Here is a 24,318-nt window from a genome sequence, read left to right as displayed (position 1 = left end):
GTCACACTTAGCGGACGAATCACTGCCAACGATTATGTCGCAATTTAAGGAGACTACTTGCATTCTATGGTCCGGATGTTGTTCCCGGACAATGACGCCATCTTCCAGGATGATAATGCACCCATTCACACAGCTGGCGTTGTTGCAACGTGGTTTGAAAAACATCGGGATGAAGTTCAACACCTCCCCTGGCCCGCTCAATCCCCAGATCTCAACATAATTGAACATCTGTGGTCCGTCTTGGAAACATGACTCCAGCGACGATTTCCACCTCCATCCTCTCTCACAGAACTGCCGATGCCCTGCACGAGGAATGGTGTAAAATTCCACTTGCTACCATTCACGACCTCTATGCCTCCATCCCACGTCGCATCAAGGCTGTTCTGAAGGCGAAAGGTGGCCCGACACCATATTAATCTGGTAAGTTGTAATTTCGTTCAGGTGTTTCCATTTTTCTGATCACCATCTGTATATTCCACTGGCCAGAAAATATAGACTTTTGTTGGGTATCTTTTCAAAATATCATCTGGGAAGTTCCTGTTCCATCTCTTACAAGCCAATCAGCCCTGACTTACGAAACTGAAAGCAAAATTAAAAGAAGACATCATATCTGTGAAAACAATGAACTGTGAAATATAGGACACAAAATTTTGTATATAAATCTATGTAATTCTAACAAGTAAACCTTACGTTTGGGTGAATCGAGTTGCTGACTGAGACACACATGAAAAAGTAGTACTAAATGTGATTAGTATTTCAGTGAAGTTTTAGGTGCGAAGCTCCAGGGGTTTAGGAGATACAGCTACCAGAGCATCACATGGAAGTACAGAATAGTCTTCATACAGTTGGAGGTAAAAGCTCTGTAAGACCTCTTGTAACGACAAAAGGTGCATAACAAATATATGGGTACATATTAGGACTAGGGGGAAGTCATATAGTAAGGGTATATCTGACGGCGGCCATCTTGAAATCCGCCATTTTGAATCAAGCTTAAGTTTTTAAAATAGGAATAGGGTCATGTGATACATGATTTAAGACTCAAATTTAATCAGAAGAACAATGGTGACGTTAATTTTGATTTACGCGCAATTGGTAAAAAGTTACAGGGAAATTAAATATTGTTGCAGCATATGTATTAGTTCTTTACCCCACCTTGTAAATTTTGTTTTAATGATAATAATTAAATAAAAAGCAGGTGGATAAATATTAGGTCTATGGTAAGAGTTGCATTGATGGCGGCCATGTTCAAATCCGCCATTTTGAATCAGACAAAAGTTTTAAACAAAACGCATAACAGTGAGACCTTATTAATAGCAAATTTTACCATAACCATTTTTAACAATTTTTGCTTTATCATTAACCAGCACAAAGTTAAATGGATCGCTTCTTACGACTACTGCTTTGACGGAATTGTTAACGACAAATGTATCAAGTGTAACTCGATTGCCTGTGTCAGGTGTGCTCACTGTGAGCAGAGCATTTGTGCAAGTCATGCACTCTTTTCTGAATTACATATTGATTGTACTAATTGAGGACTTTTCTGGAAAACACCAAAGACCCAAGTTCAATTATGACTCAGTTCCACTTTGGTCATTTTTATTTAAATTAGCAACTTGTTTATGCGATAACAAATGCTGGTTAATGATAAAGCAAAAATGGTTATACCGTTGGATTTATGGTAAAATTTGCTATTAATAAGGTGTCACTGTTATGCGTTTTGTTTAAAACTTTTGTCTGATTCAAAATGACGGATTTAACAAAGCCGTCAACAAGGCAACTCTTACCATAGACCTAATATTTATCCATCTGCTTTTTATTTAATTATTATCATTAAAACAAAATTTACAAGGTGGGGTAAAGGACTAATACATATGCAGCAACAATATTTAATTTCCCTGTAACTTTTTACCAATTGCGCGTAAATCAAAATTAACGTCACCATTGTTCTTCTGATTAAATTTGAGTCTTAAATCATGTATCACATGACCCTATTCCTATTTTAAAAATTTAACCTTAATTCAAAATGGCGAATTTCAAGATGGCCGCCGTCAGGTATACCCTTACTATATGACTTCCCCCTAGTCCTAATATGTACCCATATATTTGTTATGCACCTTTTGTCGTTACAAGAGGTCTTACAGAGCTTTTACCTCCAACTGTATGAAGACTATTCTGTACTTCCATGTGATGTTCTGGTAGCTGTATCTCCTAAACCCCTGGAGCTTCGCACCTAAAACTTCACTGAAATACTGACCACATTTAGTACTACTTTCTCATATGTGTCTCAGTCAGCAACTCGATTCACCCAAACGTAAGGTTTACTTGTAAGAAGTACTACCGGTATGTATGTTTATTGTTTTCATCTATGTACATTAGTCTATTATTTTTTTTATTTTTGTTGATAGATTTTGTAATAAATCACTCAACCCCTTACATTGTTAAGCCTACATTTTCCATTCACAAAATCGCAAAATTATTATTTAAAAAAAGGCATCCCATTTTGTTATTTAATCATACCTAATAAATGCAAACTAATCCTATAAAAAGTTACAAAAGTTTGATAGTTGTAAGCGATTTGGGAAAAAAATAAGGTCATAGTTAAAGTACAAAAATATAATATTATGGTACTACCAACACTACACGTTGCACCAGTTTTATCTTTAAGCATACCTAATATTTACTAAGATGATTATTTGAAAAAGTTTTAAAGTGTGACAGTTATCACTTCAGAGTACGGATGGTCAAAATTTTCCAGAATCGGAAATTTCATTTTTCGGAATTTTTCAAATTCCGGATTTTTTCCAAGATCGGAATTTTTCCGATTTTACTTTCCGGAATCCGGGAAGTAAAAATTCTGGAATTGGCCATCACTACTTTAGAGGAAATGCATAATCTGTTAACAACAATAAAACTGTATATTTCTGTATATTTAAAATACAAATAATAATAATAATAACAATAATTGCAAAAATACCAAAAGCACCCATTTTATTTTTTTAACCATATCAGTATGTGATAAAATGATTCTATAAAAAGAAGCTTCAAAAATTTCATAGCTGTAACTTATGAGCAATGACACAATTTGTAACAAAACTTAAAATAGGATATTTCCGTACATGTGAAATAAAAAAATAATAATAATAGTAATAAAATACCAAAAGCACCCTTTTTATTTTTAACCGTATCATTTATGTGCTAAGATGATTCTATTTAAAAACGTTTCAAAAGTTTCACAGTTGTAACTTTTGAGCAATGGCACAATTTGTAAAAGACACTAAAATTTGCTTTTTATGCCTACTAATGTTTGACAGTGGAACCTTTTACACGGTTTCTTAGGATTTACTGAAAAAGCAAAAACTAAACTTTTATTTGACACCTGGATGAGCCCAATAACTTAAAAAATAAGGAAGTTATCGTAATATTAGTTCCATAATGCTGAGTGCCGAAAAGTGAAATTGGCGCCCAATTCACACTTTCCAAAAATTTCTCCCCGGCCCATTTCTCATCTAAAAAATCGGGGAAAAAATAGCATAATTTCATTGGTATTTATGTATGAAAAAAAAATTGAAGAAAATCTGAGACATTGAAGCACGGTCATGTTTTAAATTTAGGTGATTTGAGATGGAATGACCCACAAGTAATTTTTTGTACCGGTACCGGTTTTTTGTAGTTGGTACCGGTCATACTGTGAACTATTATTTTAGATTGAAAAAAATTATTCGTCTAAGACATTACTATAATAGGGGTAATGTTAATACTAATCGTTTTTGTAATTCTATTGATAAAGGGCTTATTACAGATGACCATGCTTCAACTAATTATGACTGAACGCGTTACGCAGATGCTTGCAATATAATATTACGCCCCGAACCGGAAATAAAATTGATCTAATTAGGAATGCTTCACGAGAATGGGCAACTTAGTGCGTACCTATCGATTAATATTTCACGACCTATAAACTTTACCAATCGAATCTTGAATGAAGTGGGTAATGACAACGATACAATAGTTGTATGATTTTAATTTTTATTTGTAGTTGTCTCGTAATTTCCAATAATCAGACGTAATGTATCAGATATAACATGTTCTTTTACTGTTTGAAACTTCTCTTAGCCTATTGAATACGTTTCACTTAATATTGAACCGTCTCCGTTGGTCTAGTGAATACAGTGCATGTGATCCCGGCTTCGATTCCCGCTGGGAGAGCATTTAACGCATTATGCCGATTTGGATTTAAAAGATTGTAGATCAGTATTGTCACCTAAGGTTTATTCACTTAATTCCCGGAATAATGTAAAAATTATAGGGACGGCTTACCACCTACTGCTTCTTATTCCCATTCGAAGTAGTTTCCTGATGTATCTACATAACGATTGTAATGTTGTCTCCATCGCTGAAGTCAGTACTGATACGGCTGTTACCGAATGTAGAGTTCCCTCATCGTGTTATCCTGGATAGTGTGAATTTTCCCCCTTCTGCACACCACCACACGGAGTTAAGATAAAGTGCTATTATATGTCATACCTCTGTAGAGTACGTTCTTTAGCAGTGTTCCACTAAAGTCGCGCACACATTTTGATTCCAAGTATTGTTCACAAAACTATTTCTGAGGTTTCTTTTTTCTTCAGACACATAACTACCCTTTTCTCAAAACAGACCTAGACACCAAATCACTGAACGTCCTCTACCCCATACGCTGTCAAAACTATACAATGAAGTTTGCTGTGGAATGCAACATATAATAATTTAATTACATATATCAAAATGCGTTCTGATCTACTTCAAAACTTCGTCTGAAGTAAAATATCTCAATTGCATTTATTTATTTTTCTATATATTCTACTGAAAATTGGCTGAATGCAATGCTTTAATAGATCTATAATGTATCATAGATTAAATTCTATTTATTAAATTCTATTTATTTACTTTGTGTAAATGTGTACACTAAAATGAAGTTCCTGAAATCTCAATTTAATTCCAGATGTCCATAGGTTACAAGTTTTGAAGATTAAAAAATAAAGTCACTTTTCATGACACAAACTGAACTAACTATTTAAACAGAGACAATTATATTGTTGATCGTTGATCATATGTTCTTTAAATTGGGTAGTTGTGTCTATTCTTAATTGTCAACTCTACTTAATGCACAATATCGTCGCGTGCTACTTTTTCAATTGCTGACTACAATTACGAAAGAATTACATACAGCACAGTAAGTGGATTCTAATGGTAGATTGGAAGGAGTTGAAACGTCTTTTTCAGCACCGAGATTGTACCGAAAATGGACAGTCAGATTAACGTGGGATCTAAATTACATAATGCTCCTGTCGGGAATCGAACTCAGGTCTCCCGATTCAAAGATGCTTACAATAGCAATTTAGTATCGACGAGCTTATGGACTTTATTGAAAAAATTCATTTTAATGGTATGAACTGTGATTTTTGGGACACTATGTAATATTATGACAAATTGGAGAAAGCAGCATTAGTATTCTAGAGCTTCTGCCTGACACTATTTTATGACTTCTAAAACAAATTATAGTGATTGTGAACCTGGTTAATCGGGGCCCAAAACTATAGTATTTTCTAAGTTTCATGTCACCCTTGAAGTCCACGAACAAGGAAATCGTTCTTGCGTAGAATAAGGCACCACTACTTCACTATGGAAGTCATACATTACTACTGAGATTACATGTTTTCTGGTTCGAAAGATGAATGAGTTTAAGTTAAAATCATAAATGCTGTAATATGAGGAATACTGAAATTGAGGTGTAAACGAGGAGGGTTAGGTAAGTTTCCGGTCTAACAGTAAACTAGATCATATTTCAAAATCCTTTTATTATGTTATGTTAATATGTTTTAGAAAATCTTCTACAAAAATCATAAATGTATTTCAAATATTTCTCTTTTATTGTAGGTTTGAAATGACCATGGCGGAGCACAGTATGACTTTTACCAAATGAAAGAAAGTCATTAAGCACCTCTTCGCGAAGAATATGAGAGCGAAAGAAATTTGTGATGAATTGAGATTTTATATATATATATATATATATATATATATATATAAAATCAGCTGTTAATATCTACTGTTTGTGGGAAGGTAATTCTTGGGCGCGCCGAGATCACTTTCGCACACAACAGAATAAAGTCGCTTATAATTCAGGCACTATTAGTCCTACACTAATCTAAGTATATATTTTTTGAAAGAGCATAAAATGACGAAAAACTTTAGAAGAAACCTGTTTTTTTTTCGAATTCGATCTTAGATTAACGAATCTGTGGCTAAAAAAAACTTACGTCACAAGGAATCAATACTGAGCAAAAATGAAAATAACAAGAAAACCATTATATTTAGCTCAAAAATGCACTAGCGTTAAATTGTAGAAAACAATTAGATAAACAAAATGAAAAAAGTTCGGATGCTCTAGTTCCAATAGTTACGGAGATCTAGTGAATAATACAAACGGCAAAAATTTCGGCTTTCTCCCCCTCCATTCCCGTGAGGTGATTTTTTACTGGCATCCCGCATTTTTCGGATCAGTGATGGGTATATATTAAAAAAGCATTGGATGGCAAGTTGTTACATGATTTGCTCTTAGAACTCAATTTTTAAGCTCCGATGCCTAGACTAGTTTTAAAAGAATTCACAACTGTCACAGGTGTTAGAAATATTATCGCTGTAACAACACTCATACCTGTCTCTGAAGAATATGAAGAAGAATTAAAATGTTCCTATACCTGTAATAGATCTAAATGCTTTTAGTAAAAAAGTTTATAGATTTACCTCTTAGATTTTACGATTGGTTGCATTCAGGAATTAAATTATTATGTAATCGTGAGGGAGCTCTCAACCAAAGAATATCTGCACACGAGAGGGTAGCTTAAATTGCGTAGTCCTATACCGATAATGGACTTTAAAAGTATTAAATAAACTTTATTGAAAAGAGTAAAGAGGATCATCCCTAGAAGTTTTAATTTCGTCCGGTAGATGTTAACCTCTGTAGGTTTTCTGCTGCTGTCTAACTGCGTGACGATAACTTCTAGCATTCTAAATTTTTCAACGGTAGAAAATGGGTGGGAAACCGCCGTTAAAGTTCCCGTTACCCGTAAATATGTTCAAGGATTAACTAAATTAACAAATTCGGACGAGTTAATCGCTCTAGTTATCTACTGCAAAAAACACAATTCAAAAATTCGCTTTCGATCAGGCGAGTTATCGTTGAAGTAACACACGGGTATAAATTACCGTTACTCGTGAATATGTACAGATTAACTCCGTTAACGAACGTATAGCTCTAGCTATTTCTTTCAAAATAAATAAAAAAAAATTAGCTTTCACTCAATGTGCCACTTGCATGGGTTATAAGTACGACTTATTAAGTGTTAAGTACTTGTAAGTCCCACTTGAGTGATCCTAATATATTGAAAGAACACCGAAATTTCAATATTTAATTAGGAAAATTAATTTAAGTAATATTAAATTTCTATAGATATATAATATACATTCATTTTGAAAATGCAAGAGAGATTTTAATTAATTAGACTTCGAAAACGATATCAGTAAAATTGCATGTTTAAATTCCAGTTCACTTCAAAGAAAATATGACAAAATGATTTGATATATAAATCAATGGCCTAAAAGAAATAAAGATTGCGTATAGGTATTGAATTCCATTAAATCTATGAACATTGCTGAATTTCCGTTTTTGATTATTCCGTCACCCGCTGGTTCAAATGACTTTGATCAAAACAGAAGTGGGAAATGAAATGAAATCTTTCAGTTTAACGTCCCACGATTATGCCCTTGAGGCTAAGGGAGACTATGATTAAAGCAAGTGAATGACGGAAGAATTGGTAGAACGAGAAAGTAGGAGGAAACGGGAGCACCCCCGAGAAAACTCACAAATACGATGTTGTCCAACCCAAACTTACTTGACTGGGGATCAAATCAAGGATCCCACGCACGAGAGATACACGCTCTACCACTGAGCTACCGTGTCCCCCATAACCATTGAGAATTGAATATTGAAACATACAAACTATATTACTTACCCGGAAGAACGGGGACCGTCACCATTGACGACATCGAAAAGAATACTAGTCCTTTTCTCTCCTTGACGAAATATGTCTGGGCCTTCTAGCTCCCACTGAAACTTTGGTGAGTCTCTATCAGATACACTTTGTTGTGGACGCCCAGCAGGGAATTCCCAGTCATATTTAGGCGGGGATTCACGTCCACTGCCTCCACCGTAAGGACCATCACTTTCCCACCTAAATTTAGCTGAAGGTTCGCGATCATTGTACTTTTCTTTTTCTTCTTCAGGTATTCGTCCACCATCATTGTCACTACCACCACTGTAAGGCGACTTATCCTCTTCGTCTTCTTCTGCAAGAAGATTCTGTGGAATGTCCAGGCGTCGTTGAGTTTTCTTTCGCGGCGCTGATGTTAAACGAGATCTCTGTTGGACACCTCCTCCTGAGTAGCTTCTCAGTATCGGACTGGAACCGGGTAAACTATTGGGCTGATTGGGTCCAGGATCACTTCTTGCAGCTGTGGTAGTACGGCTGTTCCACGGAGTCCGAATGTTCTTTTGCGCTTGTTCAAAGACATGTTCCACAAATTTGGTGACTGACGGCGGGGCTGCAGCGGCTGCTTCATTCATTTCTTCCTCCTGCAGAGGAGACCTCACGCCTTTCGACGGTTGGGCCTTTTCCTCCTCCCGCGATGCACGCTGCTGCTGTTGCTGCTCTTGAGGTCTGAAGACATTTCGCTTCTTTGAAGGGTTCTTTTCAACCTGATGGCCTCGAAAATATACCTGAAACATACAAGAAAAGTTCACATTAAGTCACGTTACTAGATGAACACATAACTTCTTAAAAGTCATAAAAAAAAACAAGGACCGTTAGTAAAACAGACAGAAGTATATATGTTACAAATAGTATGTGCGTCCCTGTTAGTACCGTGTAAGTCAAGTAATAAATACAATCTGACACTTAACACTGTATATTTTATATATAATACACAAATAAATGAATAAATAAATAAATAAATAAATAAATAAATAAATAAGCGACTTCGGGAGAATAAAGAATATTAACGGCATTAGACTGCTGAGAAATGATATACTTGTCATTTAAAAAAATAGTTTTCTCGATTTACACAAAAACATAACTCTATTCAGCACAATAAGCTCTATCAATTGGTATAGGTCTCATCTTTGAAGACATTTTTCATTAAACGCTAATAATTTTGCAAAATAAACCTTGAGAGAGAGAAACTTTATTAGAAATCATGAAATATCAGCATTTTTTTTCAGTTTTATATTCAGCTTAATATTTTATACACACCAACACACACCATGTAGTCTAGTATTTCACATATTGTCAGTATATTAGACAAAATTTTCCAGGGCATTGAGAAATGTCAAACCGGGCCATTTTACTATACAGGGTGTTTCAAAACAACACCGACAATATTTGGGAAGTGATTCCTGACACCAAGATGAAACAAAAAGCATAGACCAACCTGGGTGCAGAAATCCGTCATTTCGGAGTTATAGGTTAACGTAAACATGAAAAAATTAACTTTAAAGGTCCATAGTTCCAACATTATGAAACCTACTGTAGTCTGGTCAAGACTTCACTTAGGAGTGTGCTATCCAAACAATACATGTTTCAGAGTCCTGCGGTACTTACGCAACAATTTTTATAGAGGGAGTTTGGCTACGGGCATATAATTTGAAGTACTCATCAATTACCTCTATAAAAATTGCTGAGGAAGTATCGCGGGATTCTGAAACATGGATATTTGGATAGGGCAAATACTAGTTCCTAACTGAAGTCTTGACCCGACTACGGTAAGAACCATACTGTTGGCACTATGGACCTTTAAAGTTAATTTTCTCATGTTTTCGATAGCTTATAACTCCGAAATGACGGATTTCTGCACCCAGGTTGCTCTCTACTTTTTGTATTATCTTGGTGTCAGGAAACACCTCCCAAACGTTGTCGGTGTTGTTTTGAAACCGTCTGTATATTCTAATAACTATATTTACTAGAAGTTAAGAGAATTTTACAATTATACTAAAAACTACCCATTTCTCTGGCTTATCCATAATCCTCGTAAGTGATGGGTTCTAAAATTTGATAACTATCTATGAAAATTTTGACAAGGAAGTTTTCGAAACCCCAAGCAAATATTATATTTCAATGAATGCTCTAAATTAATAGTTATAACACTCTTCGATTTGTACTCTGACGGAGATGTAGAACGATATGACAGGACAAAAACAAAGATTCCAACTAGTTGATGGTCAAAACAACACATTATGATGATGTTTGCAATGGACCACAGTACATATACAGATTTTAATTTACTGAACATGTGATCTGTCAAAAACGCAATTGTTCTTATTATGAACGCTTTTCTGTATAATGTTCAATAGAAATTCAGGATTTTAGTTTGCTTCAGGATACAATGTCTCAATCCTGATATTCTAAATACATTAGCAAATAAATAAATAAATCACAAAATTATTATCTGAATCAATGCTGTAGCCAGAAACTCATTAAGGGGAACTCGCCTACACACACACAAGCATATACAGGCTCGGAAAACCCGGACCCAAACAGCCATAAGTGACTCGAAATACGGTTTGGCTACTAGCTAGAGCATTTAGGTCTATGTATAAAATGCGATTTATACAGTTGGCGACTAGATAAGAAGAAAATTTGTCGACCACAATAAATAATATACATAGAGGGTGAACCATATATCTTGATATGCCCTTGTAACTTTTAAGCTAATAGATACAAAACGCTGAAATTTTGTACAATTCAAATATCGAGAGAACGACATTATTTGTTTGACGTATTCTACAATACTACCAGATTAACGGTATTTCCAACCCAACAAAAGTTATTTGTTTCAATGGCACTACGTCAGGTATTTCAAATCTATGTGTAAAACGAAAACTTACAATTCTACTTTTATTATGCAGTGTTACAAACTAAGGGCGCTACAATATAACAAACATCGAAAAATACATTTTGTAGGATTCTACAATAGTAACTACGCAAGTGATACGGAAGGGATAACACACATCCAAAGTACTTTAGTGTCGAATACTACGATCATCATATTATGTATTTCGAACACGTAGAAACAAAGTCACAAGAAATTGAAAATTGTACTTCTTTCAAAGGACTATATTTAAAAAAAAAAAAAGTTTGCATAAGTATGATATTCAATGACGAAGATTGGTGTTGAATAGACATAAAAATCATAATGCCGTTTACAGCATTTGGTATCTCAAACAATTCCGGAGATAAGAAGAAATGGGTAGATTTAACATATTGCTTAAAACGGCGTATTTGTGGGGACTTTCTAAAATTTTAAATTTAGTTTGCTTCTATGACATTACAGCAACACTTTTCGGTATGTGTAATTACAACAAGTTCTCGTAATTTCATATTTTTAAGCAGTGTTGCAAATTTTACCTGTATTTATCATAGCTCCTGAACGATTTGAGGAATCAAGCTGATGAAAACACCATTATGACATTTACATCTATTAAAAGCCAACTATGCAATTGGATGATGTGCTTATCTGAGCAGTTTTTCGAAATAAAGGTTTCTGAGTAAAGTCAAATTTTCAATCCCTTGTATCTTTGTTCATATTCATTCGAAATCCTATCATATTATGATCGTAATATTAGATACTAAAGAGCTTCAAACGAACATTGCTCCGTTCATCTCACTCGAGTTCTAACTGCTATAGAGGCTACTAACATTTGGATATATATCGTACTATAGCGTCCTTAGTTTGCAACCCTAAATAACAAATCTTATAACATGTCGATTTACAATATGCAAAAGAAAAAAAAAAACTGTCGTACTGACATTTTGTCATATGGTTTCGTGTTATGTATCTCTTAGGTGAAACTACAGATGCAACAGTACAGAGAAATGGAAAACCATATAAAAGAAAGGAAATATATTTTCCATTCGGAGAGTAAGAGAACTCTACTCAACACACTGTTCAACACTACATGCGCATGTGAACACATTGCTTTGCAAGACTTGGTATTATTATCATCGCTGAAATTATAACATCGCTGCTGAACAGGTATGTTAGAGCCATGCAAGTGCAGTACGCTCACATATTCTTATCTTCCATAAGAATTCTCACTAGTTGCATTCTTTACCTACACAGGAAGCACAGTAAACTACTAAATTCAGCTGCTCGTAATATACAATACATCCACTCTTACTGAAAACCTATGCAACCTGCACAGTCAAGGCGTAATGTTGGTTGCATACCAGATCAGGTTCAACAACATTACACTCCCAGAACTCAGGACATGAGAAAGGAGACTATGCGTTTTTCTTTAATACACTACTAGAGATTCGATATCCTCTTTATGTCGCATAAGTTAAATAATTAGGAACAACAGATACAAGTTTATTATAAAATATGAACAAAATTCTTAGGTATTTTCGAAAAAAACTCCTAAGAGTTAAATTCTTGTTTTTAAGGACGCTAATAACGTTTACGGGTTTTGGAAAGTAATACTAATATACGTCAAGTAAGATGGTAAGTCCGAATGCAATAGAAAAAGTTTTAATCTAATTTAGAAAGATGAATCATGAATCAAAATGAACGGAAGAACTTGTACAAACAATCAACATTTTGGCGGAAGTAAATTTAACTAAAATTAAAGTATAAAGTTGGCCATCTCTCTAATTGTTCAACTATTTAATTTGATGTATTGTTTTTGGAACCTCTGTGTATATACCTTCGGAATACTTATCTGGGTGTAATGAAGAAACAATAAGAAAATGATGGCAAAAGCTTAAAAAAATCATTTTACATTCTACAGTTATGCTGTATAGGCTAAAGGAAACGGATGACTAATAAAAGTGAAAGATTGTGAGAGAATGGCTAGGATTAAAATGTAGAGGAAATAGAAAAATCCTAAGACAACTCACAGACTCAATACTGTCCACCATAAACTCGCATGCCCTGGAATCGAATCAGGGGCCGTGCTACCAAGGATGAGTGTTCTACCGTGCTACCTGGCGAACGGTGGGAAAACAAGATTATCATAATAATAATTACAGGTGATATTCTTCCATTATTGGTAGGTTACATTCACCAAATTAAGAAAGTTCCATGTGCCACAATCTTCAGCTAAACCATTCGTCTTGACGCAGCAATTTCGTTTTCACAACTCTATCAATTGTAGCCTCTTTCGACTCCTTCCTTTTTGTGGTGGACAAACACCGTGTGCGTGGGTTTTCTCGGGGTTCTCCCGTTTCCTCCCACTTTCTTCATTCCACCATTTCATTCATTACTTATCATCAACGTCTCCTTTAGCCTAACCGGCATAACCATGGGACGTAAAACTCAAAAATTTCATTTCATTTCGACTCCTTCCTCTCTCATCCTCTCACCGTACCTTTATCAGTTCTTCAGGGTATATTTCCTTCTCAGACAACATCCCATTTTTTTTTTTTTTAATTTTCAACATATTCTATATTTACTACAATTGCATGTAAATACCTTGTAATTAATTCAATGAATTGAACTCCTGGTGTTCCGTCCGTGTTACTTTTTTTCTATTTCAAAGATACTCACTGCCTTTTATCATCATCTGTGTTGCAATTACATAAGGGACTGTTGTACGATCATTTGATATAATGTTAAATGTTATGTTGCTATGATTTATATTTCAATATGTAACAATCAAATAATGTTACAATTTGCAGTTTCATTCAAATATATAATACTAAAGATTTCATTATTATTATAATATTATTAAATAATTCGTTAGCTATCAATACAACTGAAAGGTAACTCTACAATTGTTTCGATAGCCGCTCATGCTAAGCTGTTGCTTTGTGTTGCGAGTAAATTCTTGTAAACCTGATTCGAACCTCATTGGATATCGTTATTTATTTTTTAAACTTTCCCCTATTCTTAATTCCCAGTTTCTGATTTTATGACTCACTTCCATCTTTATTTCTTCAGTCATGTTTTAGAAAGCCGCTAACTGATGACTGTTTGCATCCGACGATTTGATAAACACCATGGAAACGAATAATCGCATCATTTAAAGCATAATGATGAATTTACAAAACAAAGTGAATATATACACACTTGTGTTAAGACTAGTTATCAATTAAAATTTGTTATGGTAGATTTCTCATAATTTGGCTTCATATTCCATTTTGGGTGTTTCTAACTGTGTGTATGAAAATGTTTCTTTTAGTGTTTAAATTGTATACAGATGCTACTAAAGTATTATTAAAATGGGTTAAATCATTTATTCTTTCTCATTAACAAGTACGCAGAAGTTGTCAAAAAGTTGAACTTCCAGTGAGTTTTCAATCTTTCTCTGATTCTTTTTTACACTTCAGGCAGGGCAGTTCCGTGGGTGTTGCAAGTAAGGCGTTCGCCCCAAGTCCCGCGCCATAAGAAAGAGATAGGCTGTTCATGAAAAGTAACAATTAATATTACAATTACAAATTTACTATTTCTGATTCATTCTTGTAAGTGTCTTACAAAAATGCATCGCACAATTAGAGTTCACCACCTCCAATATGATAAACCCTCATTTGGTAAGGCATTTTTACAATCGCGAAACGCACTCATAATATTCACAATGGCTACGTTAAAGATAACTGTAATGCATATCCGATTTAACCTTTAGCACGACGAAAGTCCGTTGTAACATTCAAGGGGTGTAGGTATAAATTTGTAGATTATTAAACTCTAAACCTGGATGTTCAATGTTTAACAAAATAGAACATTATGTATCAAATTGTTTCCACAACTGAATTCACCGACCATTTATTATGTTAAAACTGGAGCGATCGATCCAATCGTTGTCGCACCGAATGCCTAGGATAACAGTAGTATACCTCAGCGTCCTCACCATTTCTATTATAACTGCAGTTTTCAAAGCTAATAATAAAAATCTATATATAAGGACATCCATGAGGCAAGAACGCTTGAATGGACTATTATTTTTACTGAAAATGAAATATAAGTTCAATTGAAAGTAAAATTCAGAAATTCATAAACATGGATTAATTTGTATGCACTTACAAGGAAGGGTCGAGACAATTGTGTTTGCATTTGATATGTCATAACTAGATGAATCCCAAAGTTATACGTCTACCGGGCGGAATATCGTGAGTTACAACATATTTTGTAATGTAAGAACTACAAAAAAATTACCTGGCAGAATATTTTGAACCGAGTCATTTGTTCGGGAACGATTGGGTAAGTGGAAAACTCGGCCAACATGTATCCCATCATTTTCAACGACAAACGTTTTGGGGTTTAAAAAAAAAAAAACCTTTCTACCAGGGTCCCCCGCAGGGTCCCAGACGGAATCCAACTCAAAATTTTCAAATGGTAAGGGGGATTAAGTGGCACATCGTTTGAAAGCTGTTGTAAAATGAAAGAAAATGCAGCAAGTTTCAACTCTCTACAACAACCCTGTGCAAAATGGCAACGGGTCAAAGTGTAAACAAAAACTTAATTGAAAAGTCCATGGTCACCCCTATAAATCGGAAACGGTGAGACAAATTAGAAAACAGGAAAGGAAGTGTGGCCCTATTTTCAAAGTACAACGATTTAAGTGAAAACGTCTTGTCCCAGGGTCCGAACAGAGTCCCAGGTGGGGTCCAACTAAAAAGTTTCAAATGGCAAGAGAGGTTAAGAAGCTCTTTGTTTGAAAGCTCTTGTTAAGTGAAAGAAGATGGAGCACGTTTCGACTTTCTACGACAACCCTGTCCAAAATTGCGGTGGGTAAAATTGTAAACAAAAGCTTAATTGAAAGTCTATGGCCACCTTGAATTCAAGACGGTTGCTTAAAAGCTATAACGAAAGGATAAATATACCAAACTGCTGAAGCTAGGAAAATAAATTTGGCATTAATGCTGATTAGTCAGTGACTAAAATATGAAAAATGTAAAAATAATTAAAAAAAAAACACGCGACATTTTGAGTTCAAAATGCAGCACTATGTATTAGGGTGTATCGAAAAAAATTTTTTTTCGAAATCCGGTTACGGCTAGTGCGGATTTTTGGCCAAATGGCATCAATAAAACGTATAAAAAATCTCAACTCGATCAGTCAACTCCTCCTGCTGCCGAGTAGAGCCCAAATATTAGAAAAATCAACAAAAGATTCACTTTTCAATTGATTTTCCAAAAAATATTTTTTAAATATTTCCTATATTTTTCTGTCTTTTAAATTATTGAAATAGCATTGGAAAGGAGAAATAAATACATAAAACAAATTTATTACGGTTATTTCTGTACACCACAAGCATAAAAACCTAGTTAATTATTTGTAAAAATGCACTGATTTTCTGGCGTATCGTACAATTAAATTTTAATTTAAAATTATTGAAGTCTCTTGAATAACGAAGAAAACACTTTAGTGCCAAGTTCTAAGAGCAGTGATAGTAAAAATAATTTTCTCCCAATGCCGTATGCATCTGCTTATCACACTATCACCTGCCGCCCACCTCTCCCCGAACGCCTCTTCTGTTGTACTTGCCCAGCTGAAAGGATCGGTCTTATCAGTCGCCAGTAGTCAATCAGCTATGTCGAACGTGATTGTCGCTGCTTGAGTTATTTATTAGTGCTGTAGGAAATTTTAACTAAATAATTTGTTTTCGTGTGAAGTGCAGTATGTAGAAGTGAGAACAGTGTTTCAGTTGTGTTAAGTACTTTTTATTAGGAAGAGAGTAACAGATACGCTGACGTTATTGCATCGACAAGTTTGTTACGGTCTGACGTTAGGAATAGCATTATTGGGACACCCAAGGAATTGGGTAGAACACAGCTACCAATCGTTGAAATGTATTGAGACAATACCTATGGGAGCGAGAAGAAAAAATGAGAATTTCGGGATCCCGGAAAGAGTTTTCAACAAAGGATTATCTTCTATCGTCGCCAGGAAGATTGTAGAAAATTGAGATTACGCCTCAATCAGCGGCGAAGCAATTTTCAGTGTCAGAAGGATAGTTGCAATGATATTGAAGTACCATAATATTGTCCGTGACTTGCAAAACTCAGCAAAGTCCGGTTTCCAAACTTCTGCAAAACGAATTGCTGATTTTCAACAGTCTGCCAAAAATATTTCGTTGATATTGCCTTTTGTAAGTGTTCCGATCCTCTTGCCTGCAACTGCGAAAAAGGAAGAAAAGTGCCAGTGCTAGAGGCGCCTTTTCTTCTAAATCGAAGAACCTCAAGTTTGAGGCGTAATCTCAATTTTCTACAATCTTCCTGGCGACGATAGAAGATAATCCTTTGTTGAAGGCTCTTTCCGGGATCCCAAAATTCTCATTTTTTCTTCTCGCTCCCATAGAAATTGTCTCAATACATTTCAACGATTGGTAGCTGTGTTCTACCCAATCCTTGGTTGTCCCAATAATGCTATTCCTAACGTCAGACCGTAACAAACTTGTCGATGCCATAACGTCAGCGTATCTGTTACTCTCTTCCTAATAAAAAGTACTTAACACAACTGAAACACTGTTCTCACTTCTACATACTGCACTTCACACGAAAACAAATTATTTAGTTAAAATTTCCTACAACACTAATAAATAACTCAAGCAGCGACAATCACGTTCGACATAGCTGATTGACTACTGGCGACTGATAAGACCGATCCTTTCAGCTGGGCAAGTACAACAGAAGAGGCGTTCGGGGAGAGGTGAGCGGCAGGTGATCTAGTGTGATAAACAGATGCATACGGCATTGGGAGAAAATTATTTATACTATTACTGCTCTTAGAATTTAGCACTAAAGTGTTTTCTTCGTTATTCAAGAGACTTCAATAATTTTAAATTAAAATTTAATTGTACGATACGCCAGAAAATCAGTGCATTTTTACAAATAATTAACTAGGTTTTTATGCTTGTGGTGTACAGAAATAACCGTAATAAATTTGTTTTATGTATTTATTTCTCCTTTCCAATGCTATTTCAATAATTTAAAAGACAGAAAAATATAGGAAATATTTAAAAAATATTTTTTGGAAAATCACTTGAAAAGTGAATCTTTTGTTGATTTTTCTAATATTTGGGCTCTACTCGGCAGCAGAAGGAGTTGTCTGATCGAGTTGAGATTTTTTATACGTTTTATTGATGTCATTTGGCCAAAAATCCGCACTAGCCGTAACCGGATTTCGAAAAAAAGTTTTTTTCGAAACACCCTACTATGTATCGAACGCATATCCAGCTCACACCATTGGTCTTAGAGAAGCAAATGTTTATGGTTAACAGTAGATATCCACAAAATATCAAAGAGTATAATCTGTAATCCAATATGGCTCCCAGCATAAAAAATGAGTTTGTACATAAATATGTTATTTCTTGGAATACTGTGACCAAACCAACAAAGTTTGACGCAGCTCGATTACTGAAATGACTTACACATGTTTGGTACTACTCGCCAATCTTGCAAATGAATGTTTTTCTTTCTTTTTTTTTTTGTATATTTGGTATTGTTTGAAGTATTGCAATCAAACCAACGAATGACGTACAAATGTAACTATCACGAATACGTTACAATAAAGCACCCAACCTACTGGTGCAGCAAGTTCTTTTTGTATGAACTACGTATGACAAAATTAGAAAAATATCCGAAGATATTCAACTTTTGTTTAGCAGTATGAGTAGGAAGTCAGAGTTGTGTGTTCATCGCATATAATTCAAGTAAATAATGTCGAGAGAACCGTGACGAACGTGCATTAAGAACAAAACCTATATGTGTTGTTACCGAATGAAATAATAGTTGAAGTGAATCGAAATTCAATTGTTCTTTAGTCTTCCTATTATTTCTAGATACATAATAGAGAAAAATAGAAATTTATATTTGTACTGTTATGAATGACATAGGTTTTAAGCAATCTTGGATTCAAGGTGGCCATAGTTTTTCAATTAAGCTTTTGGTTACATTTTGACCCGCCGCAATTTTGGACAGGGTTGTCGTAGAAAGTCAAGACTTGCTCCATATACTTTCATTTAACAAGATCTTGCAAACGATGAGCTTCTTAACCTCTCTTGCCATTTGAAATTTTTTAGTTGAACCCCACCTGGGACCCTGTGGGCACCCTGGGACAAGAAGCTTTAACTTAAATTGTTATACTTTGAAAATAATGCTACACTCCCTTTCCTATTTTCATATTTGTCTCACCGTTTCCGATTTATAGGGGTGACTATGGACCTTTCAATTAAGGTTTTGTTTACATTTTGATCCTTCGCCATTTCGCACAGGGTTATCGTAGAGAGTCGAACCTTGCTGCATTTTCTTTCATTTTACAACAGCTTTCAAACGATGTGCTACTTAACCCCCCTTCCCATTTGAAAATTTTGAGTTGGACCCCATCTGGGACCCTGGGGCAAACTTTTTTTATCCGAAAAGTGTTCTTGAAAATGATGGGATACGTATTGTCCGATTTTTTTCATTTACTTAACCGTTTCCGAACAAATGACTCGCTTCAAACTATTCTGCCAGCTTTGTAGCAGCTTTTATGTTACAAAATATGTTGGAACTCATGACATTCCTCCCGAAGGCACGTATAACTTTGGGATTCGTCTAGTTATAACATATCAAATGCAAACACAATTGTCTCGTTCGATCTCAGCGGATCCACTGCGCGACCCTTGCTTGTTAGAAAGAAGAGGCAATGATAAAGAGGTGAAGATTAATTTCGCTGCGGTATACCTTCAACAATGCTGACCCAGGAAATATTGACGCCATTAATGATAGGTATTTCAGGAATACTTTGGTGTATTATCGAAATCATCCGCATTTTGTACAACACACACTGACAAACGTCAGTTAAAATAAACGAAACTCTTGATTTAACACCAACAAGCTTCAATTATTTAATAATATATTCTATATTTATTTTCTCTTTACTATTCTCAAACTACTTCTTGGGTTTCCCGCTAGCTAAAGTTAATTTTCTCGCCTGAACAAACATCACAGAACACGATGCGATGGATTTAAGCTGTGTGTTTACAGTAAGGTAAAAGGAAACTTTCAAAACATTCATAATGACAAAATGATTAGCCCACATATTTACTACAGAATTCAGAACTGTTTTAACGTATTCGTTGGGATTTGTTTAAAAGTTTATCTAAAGAGCAAAAGTTAAAGGGGAGAGGGAGAGGGAGCATCATTCCCTCTCCCCTCCCCCAACGATGCGTTGAAAAGAAAATATCTTGTATACGTATATTTACATTTCGTACCTTTACACATCACCTGGTATGGTTATTAGGCCAACCATTTGATTTCACAGTACTAACACGCTACAGTTAACTTCTATGTGAAGTTCGTTCCTTTATCAATATGGACGAAAAACCCTGATGACGGTTAACAAAAAGTAAAATGTATTTACACCTCTCGCTCGCTCGCTCTCTCTCTCTCGCACTAAATAAGCGCAGAATCAACACAATAAAACGCTAACTGTAAATAAATCCCTCAGAACTCCGAGTGAAAAGCACCACCGGGGACATTGCTGTTCGTTCAATATACAAGAGTGCTGTGTGCTAATACTGTATGTCAAATGGTAATGAGTGGAAAACTGCTTACATTCGTCGTGAAACAATAGCGTGACGGGAATGTCGACCCTTGTCTCGCTTACATAAATGTACTAAGAACGTGCTCTAATAAATTATGTATTCGTTTGACTCAGCGTGTGAAATCGATTCATTGCATGAAATAAATCGTCGTTCTTTCAGACGAAATACACACATATACATACGTAGGTGTACAAATCATTCAAACTGTTTTGCTTTGAAAACAAAGCGAAGGAGAGAAAGGAAGTTCGACTAACTTAATTGTACGTACCATGAAGAGAAATTACAGGGTAGCGTTGAAACATTGAGTAAGGCATTATTATTTTTTTTTTTTTTTTACCTTATGACAATAACCGTTAAAATCATTGAAAATACTACTTCAAAAATAAAATGCTCTGAAGATTAAATGATTCCTTGCGTTGAACAGAATATTTAGGATATCAGTATGTACACTAATCCTTCGTCTTTATTGTCATTATAGTGCAGAGGAAATGCTGGACATAATATCCCACTGAGAACAAAACTAAAAAGTAGTTATTAAGTACTCGAAATATTTCTTATCTTTTATCTATATTTGTTTTCAGACATTTAACATCCAGATTTTTCAGAATTCTACCGTATTATTAATAGATAAACGGGTGAAATGTTCGAAAACTAGGCATTACATATATTAGTTAGTTAAGCTCAACAAAATTATATCAGCAAATTTTCATGCGTAGCTTGAGAAAATTGAATAAAACATTTTTTTGTAAACCTAAATAATTGAGGCTGTACGATAAACTCTCCTTCTACTATGATGAAACTGTTACGGAAGTAAACCCTCATCGAACAATCGGAACACTTAAGACAATAGCAACACGACACGATAGCACACAATATGGTTAATAAGAAATGGCCCAAAATTATCACCAATTCTTAAACGTTACCAAAAGATCATACATCGATCGATAGATCACATCGAGTTCTACAAAATAGGATATTTGAGGATAAATTTCATTCCAAGTCTTTGTAAAATAGAAAAATTCATATTTATGGCTTTCCACTAAAACATACTATTTATTTATACACCGTTAAGTAGCAGATTGTACCTACTGTTTTTGTTTCATTCTAACAATGACGTGCGCACTACTTATAATATTGGATTCATAATATAAAATAAAATGCAAGGTTAAGTGATCAGTTATCATAGTGAATATATTATATAACAGTATTGAACATAAGCATTGAGAAGCATATAAGTAAAGAGAGATTGCGCTGTAGAAGAGATAGCGCGAAAGCCAGAGAGCAGGGAATTAGTGGTACTGGAGAGTGATAATTAAAGAAGAATTGAGAATTGAACAAACAGAGTCGTCTGTTGAATTCATGTGTTGTTAGAAGCTGTTTGCTAAGAAATTTGGTCCATGCGTTGGGTGAATGGTGCAAAGTAAGCACATACATTTTCACAAGTATAGATGTCAAATAATCAAAAACTGATGAGTATCTGAGTTAGGTCATTGTCGAAATCAGCGTTGTATATAGATTACCGTCAACCTGAAAAATTACCCCTAAGCCATCTAGATGCACGATCTGTTCTACCGAAATAGAAAAATTTCGCGGAATCATGAAGAAGAAAAAATGAAGTGCATTCATTGAACTTAATAATAAGAAATGTTGCTCATACGGGATAAGTAATATATTATTCGTGAACGCCATACTAGAGAGCGAGAGTAATGAGAAAATAAGCGATAAATACATCCTATAGGTAATACTTATTTCAGGACGGTTTTATAAGTTAAGTAAATTTCCATTTTAAGGTCGTTTGTTATTTTGGTTATACAATTTGTTTTAATAGTACCAATAATAAGTAATGTATCATATAGTAGAATACAAATGCTCACTTTAAGTTTTGTCATGTTTCTGAAACACATGTATTTTCTTCATTACACTAGATTGTTTGTTTACCATTGTTACAATTGTCGTGCGCAATCTCATCTACCCTGTGTATGATCTCTCCTACCCCATTAGGAGAGAGTACCCGAAATAAGGCTTTTTGAAAAAGGATCATTACTAATAATACTATTATTTACACCAATTATTACGAGTCTGCTATTACGCACAAGTTACGCAACAAAATATTCGTCATTCTTAACTATATTGCTTAAATATAACATATTTTATGCGATATTTGTGAATTGTGCATAAACTATCCTTCCTTTATCATACGGCATCTACCATACTGATAGAACACGTTTTATTTTTAATTTACATGAACATTCAATTTTAATTCATCTTTCTCATATATATTTTAGTGTGTGAAAGTTAAAGCATTGGCGTTTGTTTTTATATCATTTCTTGCAGGTGTGTAATCCTTCACAATGTCATGGACCAAATTTGTTCGCTCTTGACATTGGCATCGCACTTTTAAAACAGAACATTAGTATGCAGTATTCCTATAAAGGTACCATACTCATGTAAAACAGTGAAATTATTGTTATTTACTGATTTTCAAAACAATAATTTTGTCAAAGTAGGTGAAGTATCAAAAAGCCCACTAATTAAAATGTTGCCTAGTTTGTGTGAGAATGCCTAGTTACAAACGATCGATTTTATCTCTTGATAATTACACTCACCAAAACTTCCATAACGCCCATTCCTATCACAGTTATCCTATGTGTAGTCACAAAGTACAGATAATTCTATTTTTTCTTATTTCATTTCATCAATTGTTTCTCAAAATTAATACTGTATGTATGAGAGACTTGCTAGTACGGATACGACACTTGTTAATATGCAGAATATCTTATTATAAACGAGAGCACACACGCTCAAAAATCTTTTGAGTCTTTCAGAATAAGCTAAACTCAGCATTAGTTCAGATCGAATTGAAGAAACATTAAAGTCAGGTTATGTTCTTTCATACCAAATAAAATTAAATATTTTGACTTTGTGTCCTTTCTTTCTAAGTATGTACACTCGTGTCCAAAATTATTGTCGCATATCTATAACTGACTTCTTGTAAGAATATAATTTGATAATGATTTTGCAGGGTACTTTTAATACTGATATTATATGTATAATCGGGAAATGTATATTTGTTGTATATTTCATAGGAAAAGAATTATAAGTACGACAATTCCAGTGAGTAAAACAAAATATTGCTAAATGGACAAGAAAGTTTTATTTTCGTTTTATTGTTCTTATTTACAGCTCTTTTGACATGAAATTTTCCACATACATGTCCTTGCCGATTATCCACATACTAACATTATAAGAAATAACGGACGAATTCGTTATCAAATTATATTCCTACAACATATTTACATACATGCGACAATAATTTTGGACATGAGTATACAATAGGATTTAGATTTCTAGGTTTTCGGCATTAAGGTCATGTTAGCTCGTCATGTTTGAGGGCTTACGTCCCGCGAGCACACTGCCCGCGGAAAGGGAAGGAAGAAAGGATTGAGGAAGGAAGGAAGCGACCTGGGACCTATATGTTAGGTACCACCCCGCCATTTGCCTGGTGTGTATGAGGAAAAGCCAAGGAAACCTCAATCGGGATGGCTGGCCTCAAAAGCTTTTTACACTTTTTCGACGCCCCTACCGGGAATTGAACCCGAGACTGCTCACATCGAAGGCGAGAGCGTTAGCGACTACGCTACGCGAGACCACAAGACGTACAATATTTTACTTAACCTCGGTTAATGCATAATGCTGAGATA

The 24,318-nt window shown here is 34.8% G+C and overlaps 1 protein-coding gene across 1 annotated transcript in view; it reads right to left on the bottom strand.

The window, feature by feature from the left end:
- LOC145694263 (uncharacterized) overlaps positions 1-24,318 on the bottom strand; it is a 462,080-nt gene that overhangs the window by 71,802 nt on the left and 365,960 nt on the right. The window contains exon 14 of the mRNA XM_081770360.1: positions 8,052-8,815. Coding sequence (XP_081626486.1) covers positions 8,052-8,815 — 764 coding nt within the window. The remainder of the gene's footprint in view (positions 1-8,051; positions 8,816-24,318) is intronic.

This window comes from Thermobia domestica, chromosome 1 (genome assembly GCF_964235325.1).
Source record: "Thermobia domestica chromosome 1, izTheDome1.hap1.1, whole genome shotgun sequence".
NCBI lineage: Eukaryota > Metazoa > Arthropoda > Insecta > Zygentoma > Lepismatidae > Thermobia > Thermobia domestica.
The sequence above is the reverse complement of the archived record's forward strand: the minus strand, read 5'-3'. Positions and strand labels throughout refer to the sequence as shown.